The following is a 25,036-nucleotide window of genomic DNA, read 5'->3' as shown; positions in this document are numbered from 1 at the left end:
ATATACCTTGATTGTAAAATATCAAATAGTCATCGGTGCGATTTTATGCTCTCTCTCTCTCTCTCTCTCTCCACTTACGATGATTAAGAGCGGTATCGGTCGCATCCACAAATTTGTTCAAAATTGAAATAACGAATCTTTTCATTACAAGTATATTGAGATATCCAAGAGTTCCCCGAGTCAATTTGATTCCACGTATTCGATTAACGTTACGCCCCCCCCCCCTCTCCCGTCATGCTCATTCATTCGCGCCTTGGCAATCGTCAGTTGTATGCCGCGTTGTCAACCGTCCGCAGTCGCCGCAAGTGACAGTGCGTGTGCGTGCGCGCGTCTAAGGAAGGGGTGTTCTCCGGGTGCAGCGATATATCGGTTCTCTATTCATCGGTGACTTCGCCTCGGTATCGCTCTATCGAGTGCTCTCTGGAATTACTTGCGCGTCACAGCGCAGCACAGCGTTTCTCTCGTCAGTTTGCGTCATCGTTGAGGCGATCGTGGCAGCAAATCGAATAGCCGCTCCGCTCGAGTAGCCATCGTCACCATATAACCAGCACCACCACCACCACGTCCTCCGGAAGTCCGCGTGATCGGTTGATGCGTCACGTCAGCGGCGGATCATCTCGTCGTCTTCGCGCTACACACCTTCGTCGCCTTCCGGATTAATTTCATCCATCGAGCTCCATCACAGGCGCATCCATTCAGCCTTGACTGTGGTGGATTCGAACAAAGGTCGGTGTTCTTACAATCGCCTTGAAGTCGAAATGCTGACGCATCAAGTATCGTTGCCTTGGGAATTTCACAAACGCGTGTCTCGGGAGAAATATCATTGATTAAATTAACGTGGAAGAAAGGTCTCCTTCCTTTTGACAGTGTTGTACGGTTAGGTTGTCAAATTTCCTGGAATTCTTCCAGGCGGGATCGTGACATTTCTTGAGCCACCTGCAAGGAGCTTGTTCGCGAGAATGCGAACGTAGAAAATTCAAAGTGAAGAGCGAACTGAGCAAAGTGGTTAACTCTACTTAACCTCTTCTGACCGAACCAAGAACAAAAAGTGAGGGAGAGAGAGAGAGATGTGTGTGTGTGTGTGTGTGCGTGCGTGCGTGCGTGCGTGCGTGCATAAAATAAGTACAAAGCTTTGTGAGTTGGAAATACTCGGATATAAAAGAGAAAAAACTAACTGTGAATTTATAGTACAGTTATAGTTAAAAATTGACAAAAAATAGTTAACCCTCTAACCACTAAGTTTTAGATTCGATTTATTTTGCAACGTGTACGTTTCTATTAGTAAGGAATGTTTCATGTTATTATTTACTTATTCTGTGCAGGGATTACGTGAACAAAACATAGGATCACTTTCCTGAATATGTTGAAAATTCACTTTATCGTTAGAGAGTTAATACTAAAATGTAGACAATTTAGTAAGTACAATCTTGCACCACACGTATATAATTAAACGATATGATTCGTTGCAGAACGCTAATATGTTCAGCTGGTTGAGTCGTGAGGAAAATGGCAAACAAGACCTCTTTGAAAATGTTACCGATGGACTCAAGAGGATATACAAGTCCAAATTGTTGCCATTGGAACAATACTATCAGTTCCATGATTTTCACTCGCCGCAATTGGACGACCCAGACTTTGATGCAAAGCCTATGATCCTCCTGGTGGGTCAATATTCCACCGGCAAAACCACATTTATCAAGTATCTATTAGAGAGGGAGTTTCCTGGCATCAGAATTGGACCGGAACCTACTACGGATCGATTTATAGCTGTTATGTACGATGAAAAAGAAGGCGTCATTCCCGGGAATGCCTTGGTCGTAGATCCGAACAAGCAGTTCAGGCCACTCTCGAAATTCGGCAATGCATTTTTGAATAGATTTCAATGTTCGACAGTGGCATCTCCTGTTTTAAAGGGCATATCTATAGTAGATACACCGGGTATATTATCGGGCGAGAAACAACGAGTAAGTCTATTTTCCTCTCGCGCGATTTCACGTATATGTGCACAGCACGATATATATATCTTGATATGTCCTTAGGTTGACAGAGGATACGATTTCACTGGTGTTCTAGAGTGGTTTGCCGAGCGCGTAGATAGAATTATATTGTTGTTTGATGCTCACAAACTCGATATATCGGACGAGTTTCGTAGATCTATCGAGGCCTTACGCGGACATGATGATAAAATTAGAATCGTTCTTAATAAAGCTGATATGATAGATCATCAGCAGCTCATGAGAGTATATGGTGCATTGATGTGGTCATTGGGAAAGGTGTTGCAAACTCCCGAGGTGGCCAGGGTTTACATCGGCTCATTTTGGGATCAGCCACTGAGATACGATGTTAATAGAAGGTAAACGCGTAGCAATAGTGCAATACAGTAATAATGATATATATATAATGGAAAATATTAATAGAAATTTGAACTTATATTAATTACATCCTGCACTTATATATATTGTCTTACACACATACTGTCTTTACTCATGCAAATCTCCTCTCAGATTGTTCGAGGATGAAGAACAGGATTTATTCAGAGACATGCAATCGCTACCAAAAAATGCAGCGCTAAGAAAACTCAACGACTTGATTAAACGAGCGCGTTTGGCGAAGGTACGTGTCGTACCTTCAAAACAGTTTGGAAATTGTTGAAAATTTTAGGCTCGGTGAGAATTTATGTAAAAGAGCCTGTGTTGCTTAATTTACAGGTGCACGCATACATAATAAGCGCGTTACGGAAAGACATGCCGAGTGTATTTGGCAAAGATACCAAGAAGAAAGAACTGATAAAAAATTTAGGCCAGATTTACGATCAAATCCAGAGAGAACAACAAATTTCACCGGGTGATTTCCCAGATCTGAAGAAAATGCAAGAGTGCTTGGCGCACCACGATTTTAGTAAATTTAATCCCCTAAAACCCAAATTATTGGAAGTGGTGGACAAGATGCTCGCCGAAGACATCGCAAGGCTCATGGCTATGATACCACACGAAGAAGTTACCAAAATTTCGGAACCGCTTATCAAAGGTATAATTTTTACTATATTTATATATTTGAACACACTTGTATCCTTCGGTCGTATTGCATCATAATTACTACACAAGATGTGTGTGTGAGAGAAATCAGTTTTAGTCCGCTTAAAAGAAATGAACAAATTTTCTTCTTTTTTTGGAAGACTTTCTAATGAAACATCAGCCCTCACTGATAAAGAACTGCCCAAAAGAAAAACTTGAAAATTAAAATTAAGTACAATATATACAATCTTCTGATATAATATATACTCTAAAAATATATAATCTCAAATCTTCCATAATCTCTTGCTGAAAGATAAATTGATAAAAAATCTAATACGGAACGAAAAAGCGATATGACTTCACTAGAAACTGGAGAGATGCATTTCGTTTCTCTCTAGGTGGTGCATTTGAAGGAGTAGAAGATCAAGTTAGTCCGTTCGGATACAAAAGAGGGGAAGGAATTGATGCAGGAGCTGGTGAACCAGAATGGATCGTCAATAAGGAGAGATACAAGTACGACAGCATCTTTGATTCACTTGGACCACAAGACGGGAAAATCACAGGAGCTGGTAAGCCTTATGAATTGTTTACACGCGCGATCTTCCTGAGATATATTATGTGCATTGATTTGTACAATCTTGTATTTTGACTGTGTAGCGGCCAAATCGGAAATGGTCAAATCCAAGTTGCCAAACAGCGTGCTCGGAAAGATTTGGAAACTTTCCGACATTAATAAAGATGGATTCTTAGACTCGGACGAATTCGCCTTAGCTATGCATCTGATTAATGTAAAGCTTGAAGGTTACGACCTTCCGGCCGAACTGCCAGACCATTTGATTCCACCATCGAAACGCGACATATAATATACAATTTTCGTATCGTAATTTATTATATGTTTCACAAAACTCTGGTTATAAGTGTCCCAAGATCCGCAAAGAGAGGAAAATTCACACAAATTGTACCCTTACAATTTCAGCTGTAATATATATGTACACTATTATTTCGACCAAGGCCGGGGGGCATATAACTTGCAATTTTTTTTTATAAACATCACACATACATACACACACTGTAGGATCGTTGGCCCTATACGAATAGAATGAATGTAATAGGATATATTATTCTATGATGTGACAAGAACAGGGGGATTATTCTCAAACAATATTTCTTCGAAATATTTGTGAGAATTACATACTATACGCATAATATGCGATGTTTAGTCGCACACTTATTTTTTAAAATATCAAGTAATTAAATCGGTATAATCGAAACTTTGGCCTTGATACCATATTTATGCTTTACTTGACTTCATAATATTGAATTATACGGAATGTCGCGTTGAACATTGAGTAAGAGACTGCATTAAGATATACTAAAACAAATAATCTTAAAGAACATTATACGGAATATTTCTAAGATGTTCGATCAAAGACTTGAAAAACGCGTAGGATCAAGTAGATTCGTGCAAATTTAAAATACCCGAAAAAAAAGTAAAAGTATATTTCACTGCTGAGGAATATATATACCAGTAAGAGCCTGTTACATGCTTAGAATAAATTAAAATATGTTTCTACGGTTGCGGAAATTTCCTCGCGGAACATTCTGTCTATAAAGATATAAAAGGATCGAAAAGTTTGAAATATGTAAAAAGGTAAAAGACTGGATCAAAAACAAGTAGATTTTATATATTCTAAAGGAAACGACAAATATAAACTCTAAAAAATTATTTTTTCATTAAGGAATTAATTAGAGAAATCAATCTAATTTTATATAACAACGAGAGAATCTTTTGTCTTTTTATACAGTTCTTGACCAACGCGATCAAAATATACTTGAAACATTTTTCAGTGACGGAAATTCTCTCTCTCTCTCTCTCTCTCTCTCTCTCGCTCACTCTCTTCTCGCTGTATTATTTATATCTGTAAAGAGAGCGATATATATTATTTTCAATAGAAATTTTAAAGCTATCCATTCGAACCAACTCGGTAACTAATGTTTGTTGCGTATACTTATATCGTGCAATCCTGCTAGATTTGTAACTATTAGATTCCTTTTTTGCGACACCGACCAAAGATAGATGAGGTTAGAATTATACGTGCAACATCATAAAACTTTTAAGAGGTCGTACTTGTATATTGTGTATTAATTGGTAAATCTCTACTTATAAAAATGTTGATATTAAAAAGTGGCTTTTCTTACTTTATCAATTATAATGTTTATGTGTGTATTCCTTAATCTTCAAGTACACGCACATTGTATAAAAATGATACTATTTTGCTCTCAATTGCATTTTTCCTATTTTTAGCACTGCCTTCGCATGCCGCGAGTTTATGTGATATAAGAAAGTACATTCATATTGAAAGCTCTATTTGTACACTATATATATATATATATATATACATCTCAAATTCGTATTGAAAAATAATGTAACGTGAAAATAGCTAGAGTAACGCTATTTTTGAAACAAATAACATGATATGGAGCATGAGATTTACACGCCAACAGTTTATAAAAATACGCATACACATTTATTACGTCTATAGAATGTTGTGTTATTTCCAGTCGAGACACATTCCAACTTTGAAAATGAACAAATTCGTTTCATTTAATTTCAGCGTTTTTCATTATATATTTTCAATACTGTTGGCAAAGTAAAAATATTATCTCCTTTATATATAATAAGAGGTTAACGCAATATCGTTATCAAGAAGCTTTGCAAAGCACGGCATAGCAAGATATCTTTGATATAAAGTATTTTCCTTTTATTCATTTATTTATACTTATATAAGTCATGGAATCACGAATTTCGAAAATCTATATGTAAGAAATGTAAAAATATTGTACACACACATATACATTGCATTTAAATGTGGCAACACATACGCGTAAATATAACGGTGCGGCAGTTTTTGTGTAGAATGTATATTTGTGTCTATGTACTCTTGAATATTATTTTTTAGATAGAATACACGACAAATTGCATTCATTTAGTTAAAATGTTAATACCGTGATAAACAGCACAGAAACTTATTTTAATAACGACATTAGGAATTAGTTTATTTTCAGTTTATCGTATGTTAATAAATGAAATTGAAGTTATCAGTGTTTTATTTTTACTATACAAATTACAATAGTAGAAATACAAGCTCCAGCAAATATTGCAAATAAGTTTTTCGTTGTATTTAAGGGTCCATATTCTGAACTCACTTTTATCGATAAAAGTGCCTTAAAAAATGTGGCTTCTCAGCCACAATCAAGCGAAGCCACTTTCAGAATACGAGCTTATCATAAGTCTCGTGATCGCTATGGTTTACCTGAGCTACATAAATAATAAGTTGACTGACCGTTGCCAACGTTTGGGCAACGTTGGTAAACGGTTAGCTAATCTGTGCTGCTCGGGTATGATCATTGTGCTGTATATTAAGTAATATAGTATACTGATGTAGTAATATATATCACAAAAGGAAAATGTTTGATGTATTCATTTCAAGTCTATGGAATGTAGCGATTTTCCTTGTCATGTTTCGCATGCGCAATTACTTTAACTATTGATCAAACTTCGTCCAACAAAACAGTGCTAATTATATTGAGATACTTGATCTTCAATCTTTCATTGATGTGTGATTTCATAGGTCTTTTACTAATATTTCATATACACAATGATTAATAATTTTATTCTTCATACGCATTAAAAAATATTGATAAATTTTGACATTTTCAAGAAACATTGCACATTTCATTAATATCTCATTAGCATGTATACTTTTATACACATATGTTTATATATGTTTGTGTGGATGTGCGTGTACACACACTCACAAAGCATATAAGAGAGATTCATAAAAGATACTATAAAACATATTATTACTTATGATAAACATTAAAATGTAATATAAAAGTATCACATAATAGGACTACAAATGCATCTCTTATCTAATTAGTTCACTTTCATGTCTGTTTGGAAGAAAAAATATCATACGATAATCACCGGCAACATCAGAATTTCACAAATAAGTACATCACTAAACTATATATTAATCTCAATTTAGGCACTTTGTCTATATATATATATATATATATATATATATATATATATATGCTGTGTATATATATTACAGTTCGTCGTGTTTTATGCGAGAATTTGTAATTGTCTCTAAAATTTCATCCCTTATCGTCTTAGCTGTCGTCCCAATTATTCTGACACCGTCATAGCTGTTGTTTCTCCTCAGCTTGTATAATATTAACGTAGGAAATATTTGAATGTTTGCCTGTTCGCAATCGTACATATAGAAATTGCAGTTGATTCTTCCAAATCGCACTTTTTCCACTAACTGGAATGCAAATTTACCAGATGTAGTTGACGTCATCAACTGTGCATATATCTCGCGAGAGATCAAACGGCTTGTAATAAAGTAAAACCTGAATGTTACCTGAGCAGCAATTGCAAACTGAGGCTCCATCCTCTGACAATGGCCACATCGTGGTACATAAAAGTCGACAATCCACATGTGTTTGCTATTAAATATTTCACGGTATTCCGAAGAATTCAAATCGCGGACTTTTTTTGGCAATAACGTCGTTATCCACGTTAATATGGATAACGAATCTCGCTTTCCATTGTACAGGCTAAATAACAACGAAAATCAAGTAAGATGTAAGACAAATCTGATTTGTAACAATGCTTTTTGTGCGATTTACTTACGCGACCGTATTCAGGCCCTCGCTTCCTATTGGATATAGCCTAATGTTGGGGTACGAACGCACTCCCTGAGAAGCGCATAGGGAAGCCTCAACCTCACAATTTACACTAGCCACATTTATGAACGACAAATCGCTCAACGACTTTGCAACGATTATCCATTCGGGTGCCAATCGCTGACACGGGCCGCACCACGGTGCGAAATAATCAACGATCCACATAACTTTACTCTTCTTCTTCGCCAGTTTGCGGTGAAAGTTTTCCGACGTTAATTCTATGACTGTATATACCAGACAATGTATGTGAAAGTAAACACTGTGGTGCGTAGACGTGCGTTTGTTATATGCATATTATTTACCTGACGGGTTTCTTCTCTCGTTGATAAATTGGATAACGTTCGTAGCTGTTTTTTGTACCGTAAATTGATGCGTGTTGCTGCCGTTGATGAGCATCGCGGTGGGATAAGAATGTATGTTATATTGACGGCATAGCATAGCATGGACGGTGCAATCGATGGTACCGAAACGGACTATCGACACATCGAATTCTAACGACGCCCTGCGAAGTTCTGACAAAAAATGTATACAAGGTGGACACCACGGAGCATACCAATCTAAAAACCACACTTCATTTCCTGCAACAATTGCCTTTAGGTTTATATCGGTCGTGCGATACTCTCGTTGAAAATGTTGATTATTTATTACCGCTGTTTCTTTGTAGTATCGATAATATTTCCACTGCGGTGAGAGCCCGGACGTTTGTAGCCTTCGCACTAATTTGCACAAACTTGATAATGTCGTTATTCGTATTCTTACCGTGGTGCAATTCAAATGCTCCACCTGGCTTAAGAACGCCCCAAATTGGATAACGATTCACACCCAATTTGCTACAAAGTTGCCCGTTTCTGCCACAATTTATTTTACCTGCGAAGAAGAATATGCATAAAAATAATGCACACCAATTGCAAAGACCTCACAAATGAATTGCAAATCTCTACCGAAATTGATATTAACGGTCGAGAGTTTCTTCATTTGCGTATCTGCAGCTGCTGAATCTCCGAGATAAAAGCAAATAAGCCAAGCGGTATCGGTCTCCTTGATATTCTGCGAATTACAGCATATTCAAATAAGAATATTCTCAATCAAGATCTTTGGATTTATTAAATTATTTCACCTCAAAATTGTTTTCGGTCAACTCCTGCGGTGTTGGCAATTGATCCAAGAGTTTTTCTATTAACGTATTAAGATCAGGAAAATCGTTCAGAAATATAGGTTCCCACGAGGATGCATTATATATCGGTAGATAAACCGCATGCGTATTGTAAGATATTTTCCGATGACCCCAATTGCCATCCTCGCAAACAAATATCTTGACATCAATCACTTTATCCTAAAGAAGAAAAGTGCGTGTTGTAACATTATTTCATTCGTATTATAGTAAATATAATTGTATACGCTGCGAGATATTTACAAATATAGCCGCTACTGTAAGCTTTTCTTCAGAGGTAAAACAGTTCTGTTGACCGCCACAAATAAACACTAACATTGGTCTTTCAGTTTCCATGCCACGCAAAATGAGCTTCCATTGGGATTTACTTATTTCAGGTAAATGAATATTTTGCCTGTCCAATGCAAATTGTACAATGGCTTCTTGAGTATGTCTCCCCGTATAGTGTGTTCCGTGCTGTGAGTTCTTTACGATAAAAATGCGCGTACACGTTAGTATCTTGTCTATCTACTATAATATGTAGGAAAATATTATACGCGGAAATATGTTTCCCTTCAAAGCTATATCCTTTTTTCTTGTTTCTTCGTATAAATGGTGAAATCAAGAATGTAATCGTTTTGAATAAATTATTTGACTGAGATTTCTTAAAATTGACTTGTAGAGATTAAAAAAAAAATGAAAATAAATTCAACACCTCCTCTTTGTAGATTCCGCATGTACCTTTTTGAAATGAAACAATGTAGGATATGCCCTGATTCCTACTTGATGGCACAAATGCCAATTGTCTTCACAGTTGACTGCTGCAATCTTCACAACACCATCGAGTAACTTTGCAACTTCCTTCCAAACAGGTGCTAAGTGATGACAGTGACTGCACATCGGGGAATAGAAATTCACGAACCAAGTTGAGTCAGAGTTGGTGACACTTTCAACTATACAGAAAAATAAATCACATGCACATATTAACATTTAATTGATTTTCATGGAACATGAATATTTATATACTCTTACAATAATCATGTTTCTCTAAAGTAACAACATATTGATCATCCTCATATATGTCAAAATTATCCTGGTAGTAACTCCATGAATGATAGGTTTGTTTCTTATCAGATATATCAAGACCATCTTTTCCATAGAGATCATATTTCCTTCTTGAGTCTGGTTCCTTCAGTACTTCGTAAGCCATTGTTAATTGAATAAACTTGTCATGAGCATTTGGGTCATCCTAAATTGTTCATATATTATTAACAATATATAGGTAGCAGTGTATTATAGTGTATGTATAAACATACACATGCTCACACATACGTACTGTTTGATGATAATCTACATACACTATTCTTGTCAGGATGATGAATAATAGCTAGCTTTTTGAAAGCCTTCCGTATTTCATCCTGGCCAGCTGTCTTGCTTATACCGAGAATTTCATAATAATCTTCTCCGTGTATCAAAGAAATTGTAACAAAGAAAGTAAGAATTACTTTATACCTGCAATCGATTTTAATAGATATTATAATGTAAAGAATGAGACACATCATAATGTGTATAAACACACAAAATATTATATCGTAATGTAAAAATATTTAACATTAACTTTGACATTAACGTAATAATACTTAACATTATCTTTGTATCTGTTTTTTATCTAAAAATTATATACTTTCTAAATAATAGTTAGGAGTAGGGACATATGAAATTGTGACTTTATATATAATATATAGCTTATGTGTATTTTTTATAAATCTTTTTATAAATAATAACGCAAAAATCATGTCTCTATAGATAGACTTCTAAATATTCCATAAGAACTACAATAGCCAGTGATAGAAACTCAATCCTGTCTTTCGTATACATAAACTTTTGAATTGACTATATATAACATATACTTACATTTTTTTTTAATTCCTTCGCAGCTCTGTTAAAAGAAAATGAGAATCCAGCACTCTACTAGATTTATGCAGTCGATCTCGACATCATAACGTAGCTGCATATATTTAAACACCCACGCTGTAACTTCACATGATATCATCACAGTATAATCTCACTGTGTCACCCAACAGACTCTCTCCCCCTTTCTCAGTGTATGATTTCAGACGATCAACTATTGGTCCGTTCTTTTTAGCTGCACTGCTGAACTTGTACAAGTTAAAGTAAGACAAGTATATGTTTTTACACATCAACTTATTACATCAGTTCAGTCGAAAGGCTATATTTTCGCTCAAACTGTGTTCTCTCTTCATGCGTTAAAAGGCCTCTATACATGTGGTCTGTTTTTTCTAGCTAAACTAGCTGCACTAATTCAAAAAATTTAGACCCGTATTGGCTTCTGCCGACAGGACATGGTACGCTTGCCGTGCGGCAAGAAGCGACACCAATCAACGTACTGTTTTTCGACGAGAACTGTAAATTTATTGGCTGTCGCTTCTTGCCGTGCAGCAAGCATTTCCGCGTCCTATGGACATATCACGCCAAGGATTGAGATTGAATTGAAATTTGACCAATCGGAGCAAGTTTAACTAAATTTGAGTTTAGTTAAACTTTCTCTGATTGGTGAAACTTCAATCCTGATTCATAATGTGATACTGGCCGTGTACTATGCGTTCTCTTTGGGCGCGTTATAAATAGGTCTGTTCATTTTCGCTGCACCGCTGAACTAGTACAATAAATTGAAGCGAGACAAGTATATATTTTCTCACTTCAACTTGTTGCACTAGTTCAGCGGTTCAGCGAAAACGAACATGACCTCTAATCATTTCAGCTTCTTTTGGCGTATAATAAAGATGGAATGACGCTTATAGTGCCCAAAGAGAACGCAGCCTATTTTGTGCAGATTTCATTTCAGAACGCGAAAAACATTACTGTCGGTACGTTTCAGAACGCCTGCCCATATTGCGTATGCGTAAATCTTTGGCAGTTTGAATATCGGAACACACCCATTGAAGGGAGGGAAGGACGCCATTTCGCATCAAACGATGTTTGAAAATTATACAATTAACGATCACTTGAAAGCTTTGACGTTCTCGACTAAAGTGTGTGTTCATAGTGTCCGCCAAATAGAGATTACAAACAAAAATCAGTATCATCGTAATATCATATGAATTTATGCAGGTAAGACGTGGATAAATTTCACCGGTCTTTAACGGAATCATAGTGGTTATAGTTTTTTTCAATTGTGCAATCACATCTTTTCACATTTTCGCATATTTTACGCGTTGTTGTCTCGAGAATCCATAAATATAACATTCAGAATTAATATCTGCCAAAATAAACCTCTAGTCTCATCACGAGATTGCTTTAGTAGCCGCAACCTGACAGTCGTACATCTGTTTTGTTTTACAAACTTTATCTTGTGAAGAATATGTTAAAGTAGCACGTTACTTTGTAGATACGATGAAGCAATCTTCAATTACCACTAGAGCCAGAGCACAGAAATTGAATAATTTAAATGAAAGTGTAAACAAGTCGAGGAAGAAAAGTAAGCAGTCACCGAGAGGAAGAAAGTCTACGAATGCAGAGGATGATTTGGAAGCTACTGTTAAACAAAATTTTAGAAAAAAATTGCTTAATGCAAAAGTAACGGTTGGTAAGTCTAAAAAAAGAAATACATCTAGCCGAAGACGTGACAAGATTGAAGAAGCAGAAAATGAAGCAGCTGTACACAAAGATGATAGTATAAATTCCAAATTGAAGAAAATATCAAAGGATAAGCATGCCGATAATGTTCCTATGGTCCGCAACAGTGATCGATGGATTGATTCGGGAGATTTGAGTAAAACGCCTGAAAAGGTGCAAGAGAAAACTAGTATGCCAAATATAAGAGGACTATCTTCTGGTATAGTCACTCCTAAAAGCACACCGATTAAACTTAGTCTTACGCCTCACAGATCCACAAAAACACCTAAAAAATCACCAATTTCTTCAAGCTCCCCAAAGACATGTTCGGCATCAGTTTCAAGACTATTGAAAATTCCAAGAAAGTTATCTCTCACACCTGGAGAAAACTTATCTGACAATAATGATTTTGGCGATAACAAGTTACGAAAGGCCGGGAAGGATACATCTGTAGCCAACAAGAGCTCACCAACATCATCAGCAGTAAAAAGCAAACATAGGGTATCCAGTGTTAAGCTCAAGGAAATTGTACATAGGTTCTCAAAATCTCCGAAAATAGTATTGAGGCGCCTGTCGAAAAAGTCGCCCAAATTGAATTTATTCGCATCTAGAAAACACTCATTGAAGAAATTCACTCTCGCTGGTACTCCCGCTCCCGACGCTTCGCTTGGTCACCGTAGTACAAAATCATCAAGTGCGAAAAAAAATCCTTCGCTCAAAAGTTTATTAGCGAACAAATGTCTGAAATCGAGATTAGTGAAACTATTGACGGCTTCGCAGATGAGAGATATACTGGCGGAACCGATAGTATTAGTGAAGAAGCTCGAAAATAAGCTGGATATACTTACGGCTATTGTAGACAACAATCGGTTAAATAATTCAATCAATATAGAAAACAGTGTTAAAATATCGCAAGCAACTGCAGAAAATACACCTGCATCGTCTACATTTTCTTTGAAAGGCAGCCCTCGTCGAAGCTCCGCTACAAATAGATCTTCCAGTAATAAATTATCACTAGCTACTGAACACAGTCCGCCGACGCAAAGACAGAACAAGTCATCCACACCTTTAATGTCGTCTACTCCAAGAGAGGAGCAGACAACGCGGATAAACTTGACGTCTAACGCGTCTATACTATCAAATGATGCATATCCTAACACCAGATCGAGATATACGGATCAATTCGGAGTGCATACTACAGCATCGTCTCCTAGCATAATGGACAAGAGCAGCGCAGCCATTGAAGACGTGTCGAAACCTTCTCTATTGGATATCAGTGATACTAATGATCCTTCCAATTCCGCGAAACGACAAGACACTACTTACAACGTCAAGGAAGCGAAGATTGAACTAAAAAAGGTCCAAAATAACAAGAGGGATATCACTTATGAACTGAAAGATCCGCAGACACCAGGTTTACGACAGATGATCAAAAAACGTACAATGACGGACGCAAATTTAAGCATCAAAGGGGACACTAAGAAATTCTGTAGAGTACGCTTTGCAAATATAACACCTGATGGGAACGGTGCTCACGGTTCAATTGGTAAATCAATTGGTCTGCAGTCAAGCGTTCCACGCAATGATACTACACAAAGAAATATTAGAATTAGAAATTTAACGTACAAAACATCGAGTAAGGCTCAAATTCCCAAATCCAACAAAAATTCATTAGTTTCTCAGCTGAAATTAAGCCCAAAGATATGTGGAGTCACACCGAAGGGAAGATTGCACGCTCTTAACGCTATGACCATAAACCTTGGTAAAATTCAAGCTACCCCAAAAGGACTCGAATCGGTCGAAAAGAAGTCGGGTAACGTACAAGTCAAAGTTTCTTCCCTTACCGTATTGTATTGTTTGTTCCGCCGTTACATTCGAGTAACACTTGTAATTATCCACAGAGAGAAAATCATCAATAAAAAAAGTACCAAATTTTAGAAGAATACACGAAAAAATGTTTGCCAACTCAGAATCGGTCGTGGATGCAAAAAAACGTTTGGAAACTAGACATCTGGAATTCGGTAATAGTAGTACTAGTAGTGTGTGTATACACACACGCGCGCTTATCATTCTTCAAACATTATTCTGATACCTGAAAACAGTACTTTTGTCTTGCTTAAATTATAGCAACGAAAAATATAGATGTGAAGAAAGGTGTGAAACCATTGCCGCCAAGTAATACAACCAACGGCACATACAATAGATTCGGATTCAAGTTAAGGAAGGCGGAAGCTACGCATGTTATACTGAAGAAACAAACGGTTTTTTCAAGGTACATGTTAGTAAATGTTTCTGCGTTGCATCATAGTTTGTTTTATTAAGATAATTTGGATTTTAACGTCACTGATGTATGTATAAATAAAGATGCATCTAATATTTTATGAAATTTACGAATATCTGCAGGCAGAAGCAACAACATGAAACGCGGACGGTGCTGAAGAGCGTACGGACAAATCGACGTTTCGAGCTGCAAATGAAGGCTCGTAATCTAAGCACGATATAAAGCGGCTCTTTCTCCTGATAATATATATAAATTATATACGAGCTCTATTTTCTTGACTCGTGTGAATCGTGAAGGTACTTTCTTCCTTTTTTGTATTAATTTAAAATCTATGAAAACTATTGTAATCAACATTTTCAGTTTACTTTACCTCGAATTTAAGGCCGAAGCCAAGTATCGATTGCATAAAAAAAATGCCTGTAGCTTACACTCCGTTATATCTGCGCTTTCCCATATTTTAACTCGAAGAAATCCATATTTGTTCATCGAACTATTTTTGGATTTTTTCGTACTAACGTACTCAGCCCTGTATTAAACTGGATTTTGCAATTGGATGCTTAAAGATTTATAATAGTTTTAATTCAGTCTTCGCTTCGTTGACGTCGTAAATAGCAACATGATTTCTCCAAGTTAAAATACAAAGAAGCGTAAATAGAACGGAAGATCCAGTAGTCTAGCGGCACTTTTATACCATCGATTTGATTAATATAGCATAGCATCTGATAAAACTTTATGTATTGCGTGCTATTTCTTTACTTCTGTCTCAAGAAGAAAACCATAATTTAATTTTTCTTTATACATAGAAGTAATTTATTGTAATGTTGGCTAGCAAATAGGATAGTTCGATAAGGCTTAAAAAGATTTATTCTCACGCGACACACATTTGTATAGATTTATATTGCGAATAATCCCAAACAGCACACAATATATCTCATGGACATTCTGTGGACATCCTGATGAGATCTGTGCTGTCTGAGAATTATACTTTTTTTAAGCTTCTTTTCGTTCCTTTCTTAATATGGACAATTCAGAAAAAAAAAAAACCAGGTTTAATTTGTAAGATTATGGTTGGGATACATTTGGAATTATTGATGTACTTTGGAATAAGGGATTTTACCTATTAGTTTGTAACTAATAATTTTTTTTACGAGCTCCCACGAAAATATTGATTTCTAAAGGCCAAATTTCACAACCTTCAATAAATTTAATTGATCGGTCAAGTGTCAACTGTGGATTGGTCGATTCTGTTTAACGATAAATACAATTGGTCAATTCCAATGGAAAATTCAAATGAAAATACAATTGGTCATTTCCAATGGAATCAGGCGGATTAAATTAACCGGAGTTTGTTGTTGAACCGGCCACAAATATCGAAGAGTGGTGTCGATTAATCATTTTAAAAGCATTGCAACAAGTTCATATAGTAGATAGGTCTCCTTCTCCTCTATTAAGTATTATATCAAACAAACCCCGTTTTATATAAAAATACGGCATAAATAATCTTGAAGAGAATAAATTTGTTTTTCTTTAACCCCTTCCCGTACTTTAGCGAGTCAGACTCGCGATGAAGATTTTTGCCCAAACATGAATATCGCGAGTCTGACTCGCGAACAGTTACTTGGGCCAAACATAAACTTCGCGAGTCTGACTCGCGAAGAGATACTTGGGCCAAACATAAATATCGCGAGTCAGACTCGCGAACACATACTTGGGCCAAACGTAAACATAACCAAGCCGAGCTCGCGGACTGATTTCTACATTTCGGATCGTATTGCGACTGTTTACAAGCATCAGTCTGGTCTGTTTAGCGCGCGTCAATACCTACCCGCTTGGGCCGAGTTTTCGTCGAGCTAAATGGCACGGGAAGGGGTTAATTGATATTTATATCAAAGTTCATCTTTGTATCGACTATAATGTCAAATAAATCCGTAGCAGGAATTCTCAATAATTGATGAGCCATATATCGTAACATAATTAATGATTAAAACAACGGATACGGGCGGATACTTTATAGTTTGAATGCAGGTAGGGTGGGGGAGAGAGAGGAGCAGCGAGCGCCGATTCAGTTGTCTAAATTCGGTGGAGAGTTGGCGCGCGAGAAGGGCTGGAATCCCCCTTCTCCCACGATTGCAGCGACTGTGCAAAAAGATCGATGCGTGACACACCAAGGAGGAAGGTTTTGAAGAACATCACCAAGCCTGTCGTATAAATACCTACAAACACACACTCGAAAAAGGCACACTAAGGCGCTTGCTCACCGTTCTGTCGAGCTGAACGCTATGACAGACGAGAACGGTCTCTCCGAACGGTCATACGAAGCGCTCTTATATATCCGCCAATGAACGAACTCGCGCGCGAGCTGATCAGCCGGGCGGCGCGCCGCCTCGCGGCGTGCGCTCCTGGCTACGGCGGCGAGGGTCCAGCGCGCGCGAAACTATCTCGCCTGTTGCGCTGCAACCCGGGCTTCGCTCGATCCACAACAGTTCTGTAACCGTCAACTGTCGGATCGGTCGTTGCGTACTTTTTTTGCCATATGTTACATTTGCGCAACGGCATATTCCCTAGCCGACAGTTGTCGGTTACAGAATCCCGCTAGAGGATACAGACCATTCGGTAGCCGGTATTCATAGTCGGATCTTATACTTAAGATGTTGTAAGGCTCATGTCATTGGCTACGAAGCATCTACAGATAACCTTGGGACGATCTTATATATAAGATTTCCGGCTATGAATACCGGCCTGTGTCTAATCTAACGTCATTCTAACCTAACGTAATATTATATGTACTTTCTCGTAGAGGATGTATCGAAAAACTGTCCCCTGAAAAACGCCGGAATGATTGCCCTCTCTCTTCTTTACAGCCTTTGATAACACTAGGTTAACAAGAGACATTTAGTCTGTTCTTTTTAGCTGCACTAGTTTAGCAGTGTAACTAAAAAGTCTTCTTAGAGCAGCTAAAAAGAACAGACTAAATGTAAATAAAAGAGACCGCTTGTCGTTAAGAAGTTACAGATCGCGTCACATGATGTTCACTTTCTTAACAGCAAGATCCAGTAATATACTAGAAATTCGCCAAACAGAACGCCACGTTTCCTATTTGCTAGATCTATCAAGAAAGTAAGCATCGTATGAAGCGGGCTTTGGTTCTTTTTAGAGTGCGCTCAAGAAGCACGCTATTTGGGCTGATCATTCTATTCTTGTCCTAATGAGGGACAAAGATAAAATGACGTGTTGGTAGCTTTCCGAACACAGCCTCCGTTAATTAAATGTCAGCTACATCCGGAACTGAAAAAACTAGATGAGCGATATCCTCTAGCATTTTATGCCTGATAGTTTACCCGACTGCGCTCGATCGTCAGCGTTTAAAATTCAAAGCCCTTAACGTAAAGCCAACGGCTGCGGGGCGTGCTTCGTGGTTTCATCGGTATTGCTAGTCTCGTAGCATCAGTTTCGTTCCGCTCGTAGCTCACGTTCGTTCGGATCGAGTGTCGTAAAACCGGCATCGTTGGAAACGACGAAGAATTTTCGAGACAACAACGAGGCAGCATGTTATGAAGACGACGTAAGCAACTTTATTTTGCTCATTCGTTGCCTGTATAAGCTTACTAAACTGATGAAAATTTTCAGCATCTCCCAGAGCGCCACGATGGTCTTCGGCAGGAAGGATACGACGAAGACGAGTTCACCTAACAGAGCCAAGAGAACGCAGATATCAGGCAGCGAGCCAAACATGGGCAGCGACGCGCAAACGGACGTATCTGAAATATCGATCAAAGTGATCGTCAGGGTTCGGCCGCACAATGAGCGCGAGCTCCAGGACAATAGCAGAACAATCATCGAGACTGTGGATGACAAAATGTTGATTTTTGATCCGAATGAGAAAGAGACGCCCTTCTTCTTTCACAATGTGGCTCAGCGTGGCCGAGATATGCTGAAGAAGCAAAACAAGCACCTGCAGTTCATCTTTGATAGGATTTTCAACGAGACATCAAGAAATAAAGACGTGTTCGAAAGCAGCACCAAGAGCTTGATCAGCAATCTCCTGGACGGCTACAACTGTTCTGTGTTCGCTTATGGAGCCACCGGTGCTGGTAAGACTCACACAATGCTGGGCAACAAGGATGATCCCGGCATCACTTACCTCACTGTGGCGGAACTCTTCTCCGAGATTGAGAGGCAGAGCAATTATCGCGAGTTCAATCTGAATGTGACATACCTGGAGATATACAATGAGAATGTGCAGGATCTGTTGCACAAATCAGGCCCGTTACATCTGAGAGAAGACGGCAGACGCGGCGTTGTAGTCGCCAGGCTGAAACCAATCGCCATTAAAAGCGCCCAGGAATTATTGTCGCTTCTAGCCGAAGGCAATAAGAATCGTACGCAGCATCCCACAGACGCGAATAAGGAGAGCAGCAGGAGTCACGCGGTGTTTCAGGTATACATAGAGATCGTCAACAAGTTGGACAGTCAGGTGCAGCGAGTGAAATTGTCGATGATCGACTTGGCAGGATCCGAGAGGGCTTCGGCCACCGGATGCAAAGGCGTGAGGTTCAAGGAAGGCGCCAATATCAACAAGTCCTTGCTGGCCCTCGGCAATTGTATAAATAATCTGGCGGATGGCATCAAGCACATTCCGTACAGAGATTCCAAGCTTACGAGACTGCTGAAGGACTCGCTCGGCGGGAATTGTCACACCGTAATGATAGCCAATATCGGCCCTTCCAGCTTCACTTACGAGGACACGTACAACACTTTGAGATACGCGAATCGGACGAAGAAGATCAAATCGTACGCGAAGAAGAATGTGTCGTGCGAGACGCATATCGCTGGCTACATCAAGATAGTGGAGGAGCAGAAGAAGGAGATAGCTGCGTTGAAGTCACGGCTGGCCGCTCTGGAGAGCGTGCCAGCCGCACCGTCGCCGCAACCGGACAAATTCATGCTGGAGGTGTACCGCAAACTGTCCAAGTCATACGACAAGAAAAAGGAGCTGATTGAGAAGATGCTGGCCCTGGAGAGCTCCGACAAAATACTGGCCTGTAGGATGCTCTACAAGAGAGACGCGGACGAGAGGTTGCACTATTTGACGGCGGCGGACGACGCATTGCCGTCGGAGGAGCTGAACGCGAGCGGTAAATCGCGCGTCAACAAATCCCTGCATTATTTCCAGCGGCAGAGGGATTCGCTCAAGACGCAAACGGAAGCGGCATGGCAGGAATTGTGCTCCGTCGAGGCGGAGATACAGAGGTTGAGAGACGCGCCACTCAGCGAGGATTTGCGGAACAAACTGTCCCTGCAGATGTGCGAGATTGAGAGATGCTGGATCTCCGGTATGCGGCAACATATGAGGAAACTCTGCAGCCTCCAGCAGTGTGAGAGGCAGTCGGTCAATACTATCTCGAGAATGATGAGTATGAATCTGCAGAATTACTACAACATGGTGAAGGGCTACGGGACGATGACCGAAAAGATGCAGGCGGAGTTCAAGGAATTGGTCAAGTTGCTCGAAGGTTTTCGCAGTATCAAATGGTCCGATGCAGCGATGGACACCGACGCCGGAGATTTCGGCATATTCGCCTGCCTGAGCACTATCGGAACGTTTGATAACGCGGCGGGTCTCCTCAAGGAAGAGGAGCAGCGCGACGTTCGCAGCGCGTCTAATATCTTGAATGCCACCTTCAATGCTGAGAATTCGAGCGACGAGTCCAGTGAAAGCGGTGCGATGGGGGACAAACGACTCGTTGCCACGTCGAACTTACGCGAGAGGAAGGGAAGCGCGATCAGAAAGCGCGCGCTCTCCGACAAGAATCAGGAAAGCACACCCGCCAAGCAGACGAAAAAATTGTACAACGGTAAGACTATTGTTGGCGGTCGCGCGGACAAGGAGAATGTGCAGCGCAGGCTACCTGTTCATATGAGCGCCAAGAGTATCGCTATTTTGAATAAGCTGAAAAATACTACCGCTCAATCCGATAACGAGGCGCTCAAGACGGTACGTAATAAGGAGAGGCGCGCCCTCATAACCACACATCCGTACCAGAAGCCGGCCTCCGGAAGGAAGTAAGTGAATTTGATAATATCGTTGATACGTTGATTGTGGCAACTTGACTGATGATTCCGAAGGTAAGATTCGGCCCCCTCTGTTGACCGTGAAAGCGATTTTTCAATTAATTGTGTAACCTCGATCGTAGTGCTGTAAGTAGCCACGTTCAGCGTGTTAACTCGCGCGAATATCCGCCACTCGTTTAATCCAAATGTTGTGTTACAGACACAATCCAGCTCCACCCTCCACCAGAGTCCCGTGGTGATCCAAAACTAAGACCTGACGTTTGAATCTTTTGGATATCTTTTGCACTTGAGCTCTCAGAGAGAGTCAGGTTTTCTCTCTATTAACGAGACTTGTTGGGAATCTCCCCCTAGGTAGATAGTCTAGCTTTACATCCCGAGTAAAAGTCGTTCTTAATAATATAACGACATTTTAATCATATGTTTTCTATAGGTTATTATATATACAAACGCGAGACATTTACGTATTTGTGTTTGCAAACTGTTAGGAAAAAGAGAGCGACAAATTTTGCGGTGTTGTTGCACTTTATTTGTACATGATGTAATTATATCTTTAGAAACAATCCGAAACTGACCTGAAATGGTCACTGTTAGACGAAACGGCGCTTTGTAATTTTTAAACACTTAGATTAGTCAACCGTGACGTGTCTAACGTACGGTTTGTTCGAAGCTACATCGTTCGATGTTTAAAAGCTTTGTATAATCTCTCGAGCAAAGCACGATGCAATAATTACTACCAAAATGCTACACGCGTATCAACTTCGCATTACGGAGATTGATTTATCGAACAAACTTAACAAAAACGAAGAAAGTATGTTGGGCTTTTTTTTATGTACGTACTGATTGCAGAATTCTTATCGATTAATGTCACCAAGTATTTTTAAGAGAATAAATAAATTATTTGCAGGAACCTTAAAACCCCTGTTACGATGAAAAAGTCTTGTTCATTCGATCGTGTCCAAATTCTGATCGAGACTTTCCTAAAAAAAAAAAAAAAACGGTGCAGGTATCATTTCGGATGATATCCGAGGACGTAGGACATACTCACGTAGTCGCGCAGGGCACGTCTCGAGATCTCGTCGGGAATCGTCAGATCCGACGACTGTCGCCGGCCGCTGACTATCGTCGGCAGCATCGATCTCGAACGATCGTAGAGCGAGGCGAACGACTGCAATAAGAACGCCAAAAATGCCAATGATGCTAGCACGCTGATAGGATCGAAGGTGCTAAAAAATTCATGCCAATTCTCGCTATTGACGCCACAACTGAAATTTTACTGATCTCGATACACTTACTGATAATGAGCCGGCGACGAGCCGAATCCGCTGTAATAACTGCGTCGGAGATGATTCGCCGGCGCGGCGTAATATCGCGAGTAAAACGGGAACGCGTTTCTCGACTCGTCCGATAAATCACACAGAGGCGGATTCCTACAAGACGATATTTGATTCTCTGATAACTCCGTGTCACATAGAATAACGTCGAGCCAAGCACCGAGCAGAAACGTCATAATTCGCAACATTTTCGTCGATCCGTTTATTACGCGAAGCAAAAGATACGAGATGGTGGAAACGTTTGTTATAAATGCTTCGAGGTACAAACGTTACTACCACTTTCGCGCGATACCTTACACGATACGTCGAAATCTTGCATCTCGAAGACGAGACGACTTGGGCCTCCGAGGTATTTGCTCGAATATATAAACGCCAGAAAATGGAGGAGGAGGAGGAGGTTACCGTTTCCGGTCGATTCTTCGTACGCCCTAGTTGTTTTTCCTTTTTTTACCTGAATCCGCACAGAATTACGGAAAGCGTAATTCACTGGTACGTTCGACGTTGTTTAACGAGCATAAAATTATGCAAATTGAGTGGGACATTACTCGTGAAAACTATCGGGAACAACGGACATTGCGAACGAGAGAGATTGATTCATCTCTCTCTCCTCTGTAAGCAAATTTCTTGAAGAAGAAACGCGGATGGTCCGACACACAAGAACGATCCATTCGCGTAACGATTTTATTATCGCTTTTACATATCGCCCTTTAGAACAGATTTCTCTCCGTAGATAAACATTTCGATGAAAAAGAGAAAAATGACAGAATCAATTTGTTTCTACCTATTGATTCAACTTTTATCGTCGCTCTTGAGGTTCAACAAATTTTTCACGGCTTCCTTGTACTTGTTGACTGAGTACTGATCCTCCCCGTTGTTTATGAGATCCGAAACTGCAATCTTGTATTCCGTCGCGTGCGGGATGGTCTCGTAATCGTAATCGGTCGGCGGCTCGGGCCATTTGTACAGCGTCACCAGACTCGTGCGACTCACACTCGAGTCCCAGTCGAAGTATTCCATGTCCGCTTCGGATTTCTCAGCTTCCCACGGCTCCACCCTCTGGAATTCAAGATTTTGCGAATACAGGTGAGAACAAAGGAGCGCTGTATCAAGCAGCTTTACTCTTGCCTCAATAAGAGCTCTTATATACGATCTCACGCATAGGCAGGGTAAAGATAAAAAGAAAGAACGACGGGGAAACCCCGTCGCGAAATCAAACTACTATCATTATTACAATTGTGAGAATAAGTGCCGGGAGCATTATTTACCCAGGACTCGTGATACACCGCAGTGAGGAGATACCGCGCGTATTCCAAGTTTTGCTTCCTGCTCGGGCATCTGTCGGTCGTGATGGTTATTACGCCTGTTTCCGCATTGTATCTGTCAGCCAGTAGTCTCAACAACTTGTCCTTGGCGTGAGTATCCAGGTAAAGAGATGACAGTTTAATTTGCAGGCTGACGATCCTAGCGAGTGGATCTCTGATGGTGGGCGAGGAATAGCAATAATCGGACGTGGTGATCGCGACGGGGAAATGTTCGGTGCACTTTTCGTCGGTGTCGAGCGCCACGGGCCACTCGGTACAGAACTGCTTCAAGGCCTCGCAGTGTCTGCGAATCGCTGGCGGTGTGAGATGCAGGAAATTCGGTATTTTCATGAGCTCGGCGTTAACGTACTTGTCGGGCGGCACGCCCTTCTCCACATAGCCCTGCCGCAACGGTAAGGGCACCGAAGCGGGATGAAAGGTTCGCGCACCCGGCCAAACCGACGGCCAGTCCTGGTCGGTCGGCATTTCCATCGTTCTCGGCGGTGCTACCTTCGGCTTTTGCACTTGTCGTTTCTGCACGACATCCTTCTGCGGATAAAGCTCCAGCACGCGGAATTCTGAAAACGAAAGACCGCTCGCTCGATCTTGAGACACGCAAGGTGGACTAACTCTCACCAAATTTCGAATTAAACTAATGATTTGCCAGGATAAGAGAATTCTCTCCCTTCGTAAGCTATATTTGAAATCGCATCCAAGCACTACCTCGTTGATTTTGCTGACGATGCAGATATATTTTCGATCATTATTTCGGACGGCAGATTATACACAGCTGAAAATTGTTATTGGCAACTTCGATTAATTGGAATTCGGTGAGAGTGTAGTAGTTCGATGCGAAAGGTAACTAACGTTCCACTTGCTCGCCGTTCGAAACGTTCGCATACGTCGCGATAAGCTTCAACGTTTTCGGCAAACCCCGCGTCAGCTTTGCGTTGAACCTGCGAGTTATTAACAACATCTTTCTATACTTGCGACACGACCGAGTACAGTTTTACAATAACATAACCTCCTATCTCGTACGAAATTCTGGCAACCAAATGTAATCCAACTTAACCTTACGATCTTACGTCGCATCTGAATTGGACAAGTTGGATCTCTATTTTACTCAATCGGTATAACATTATTAATGTATGGTAATACACCTTCGAAGCATTGCGCGCTCAATCGGTAATAACGTTATTAACACGTTTCTCGGGCATAGTTTGTTCTTCTAAGACGAGCTCTCCGTTTTATTTACAAGCCAAGGATCCAAATTAACGTACTTATACTACGGATTAACTCGTGCTTGGCACGGGAGGTCGATATACGAATATGCTCGTAGTTGGTAACGAACGTGTTAACACAGTTATATTTAACTCACATGGCAGTTAATGTGGCCATATTAAATCTATTTAATCGGGGATCAGATTAGCAAAATGCTATTGTTTAACTTTGCGCAACTCGAAATGTGTATAGCGGAATAAAATGTTAAATAACAA

At 39.9% G+C, this 25,036-nt stretch overlaps 6 protein-coding genes across 11 annotated transcripts; 3 read left to right on the top strand and 3 right to left on the bottom strand.

Moving 5' to 3' along the window:
* Positions 1-283: 283 nt before the first annotated feature.
* On the top strand, positions 284-6,113 carry LOC106746078 (EH domain-containing protein 3). Of its 3 annotated transcripts, XM_014622272.1 has the most exons (8): positions 284-726; positions 910-1,048; positions 1,470-1,964; positions 2,040-2,353; positions 2,505-2,613; positions 2,709-3,027; positions 3,413-3,583; positions 3,672-6,113. In XM_014622272.1, exons 3-8 carry the CDS (start codon positions 1,479-1,481, stop codon positions 3,875-3,877), a joined length of 1,605 nt encoding a protein of 534 aa, XP_014477758.1. In that variant the 5' UTR covers positions 284-726; positions 910-1,048; positions 1,470-1,478; the 3' UTR covers positions 3,878-6,113. The 3 variants fall into 3 exon arrangements, with proteins under 3 accessions (XP_014477758.1, XP_014477759.1, XP_014477757.1); XM_014622273.1 differs by lacking the exon at positions 910-1,048; XM_014622271.1 differs by having other exon boundaries at positions 284-1,048.
* A 998-nt stretch (positions 6,114-7,111) lies between these two features.
* On the bottom strand, positions 7,112-11,065 carry LOC106746077 (dnaJ homolog subfamily C member 10-like). 3 transcript variants are annotated; one of them, XM_014622267.1, is made up of 12 exons: positions 10,834-11,065; positions 10,278-10,431; positions 9,952-10,168; positions 9,661-9,872; positions 9,184-9,405; positions 8,887-9,102; positions 8,711-8,816; positions 8,418-8,636; positions 8,072-8,347; positions 7,717-7,993; positions 7,445-7,640; positions 7,112-7,345 (listed from the first exon to the last, which is right to left on the bottom strand). In XM_014622267.1, coding segments are annotated over exons 1-12 (2,316 nt in total). In that variant the 5' UTR covers positions 10,836-11,065; the 3' UTR covers positions 7,112-7,126. The 3 variants fall into 3 exon arrangements, with proteins under 3 accessions (XP_014477753.1, XP_014477756.1, XP_014477755.1); XM_014622270.1 differs by having other exon boundaries at positions 10,256-10,378; XM_014622269.1 differs by having other exon boundaries at positions 10,278-10,378.
* Positions 11,066-11,657: 592 nt separating this feature from the next.
* Positions 11,658-16,573, top strand: LOC106746076 (probable serine/threonine-protein kinase nek3). Its single transcript, XM_014622266.1, has 5 exons — positions 11,658-12,051; positions 12,329-14,368; positions 14,457-14,576; positions 14,683-14,827; positions 14,959-16,573. The coding sequence occupies exons 2-5, from the start codon at positions 12,334-12,336 to the stop codon at positions 15,056-15,058; spliced, it is 2,400 nt and encodes a 799-aa protein (XP_014477752.1). The 5' UTR covers positions 11,658-12,051; positions 12,329-12,333; the 3' UTR covers positions 15,059-16,573.
* A 1,645-nt stretch (positions 16,574-18,218) lies between these two features.
* LOC106746116 (kinesin-like protein KIF18A) lies at positions 18,219-21,199 on the top strand. Its single transcript, XM_014622339.1, has 3 exons — positions 18,219-18,398; positions 18,464-20,899; positions 21,108-21,199. Exons 1-3 carry the CDS (start codon positions 18,388-18,390, stop codon positions 21,145-21,147), a joined length of 2,487 nt encoding a protein of 828 aa, XP_014477825.1. The 5' UTR covers positions 18,219-18,387; the 3' UTR covers positions 21,148-21,199.
* A 601-nt stretch (positions 21,200-21,800) lies between these two features.
* Positions 21,801-22,811, bottom strand: LOC106746118. Of its 2 annotated transcripts, XM_014622342.1 has the most exons (3): positions 22,201-22,811; positions 21,954-22,131; positions 21,801-21,885 (listed from the first exon to the last, which is right to left on the bottom strand). In XM_014622342.1, exons 1-3 carry the CDS (start codon positions 22,425-22,427, stop codon positions 21,850-21,852), a joined length of 441 nt encoding a protein of 146 aa, XP_014477828.1. In that variant the 5' UTR covers positions 22,428-22,811; the 3' UTR covers positions 21,801-21,849. The 2 variants fall into 2 exon arrangements, with proteins under 2 accessions (XP_014477828.1, XP_014477827.1); XM_014622341.1 differs by lacking the exon at positions 21,801-21,885 and having other exon boundaries at positions 21,896-22,131.
* Positions 22,812-22,906: 95 nt separating this feature from the next.
* On the bottom strand, positions 22,907-24,619 carry LOC106746117 (28S ribosomal protein S35, mitochondrial). Its single transcript, XM_014622340.1, has 3 exons — positions 24,408-24,619; positions 23,505-24,118; positions 22,907-23,295 (listed from the first exon to the last, which is right to left on the bottom strand). Exons 1-3 carry the CDS (start codon positions 24,514-24,516, stop codon positions 23,029-23,031), a joined length of 990 nt encoding a protein of 329 aa, XP_014477826.1. The 5' UTR covers positions 24,517-24,619; the 3' UTR covers positions 22,907-23,028.
* Positions 24,620-25,036: the final 417 nt, after the last annotated feature.

The sequence above is a fragment of the Dinoponera quadriceps genome, unplaced genomic scaffold (genome assembly GCF_001313825.1).
Source record: "Dinoponera quadriceps isolate SergipeBrazil2010 unplaced genomic scaffold, ASM131382v1 scaffold1782, whole genome shotgun sequence".
Classification (NCBI taxonomy): domain Eukaryota; kingdom Metazoa; phylum Arthropoda; class Insecta; order Hymenoptera; family Formicidae; genus Dinoponera; species Dinoponera quadriceps.
This window is presented reverse-complemented; position numbering and strand designations above follow the sequence as displayed.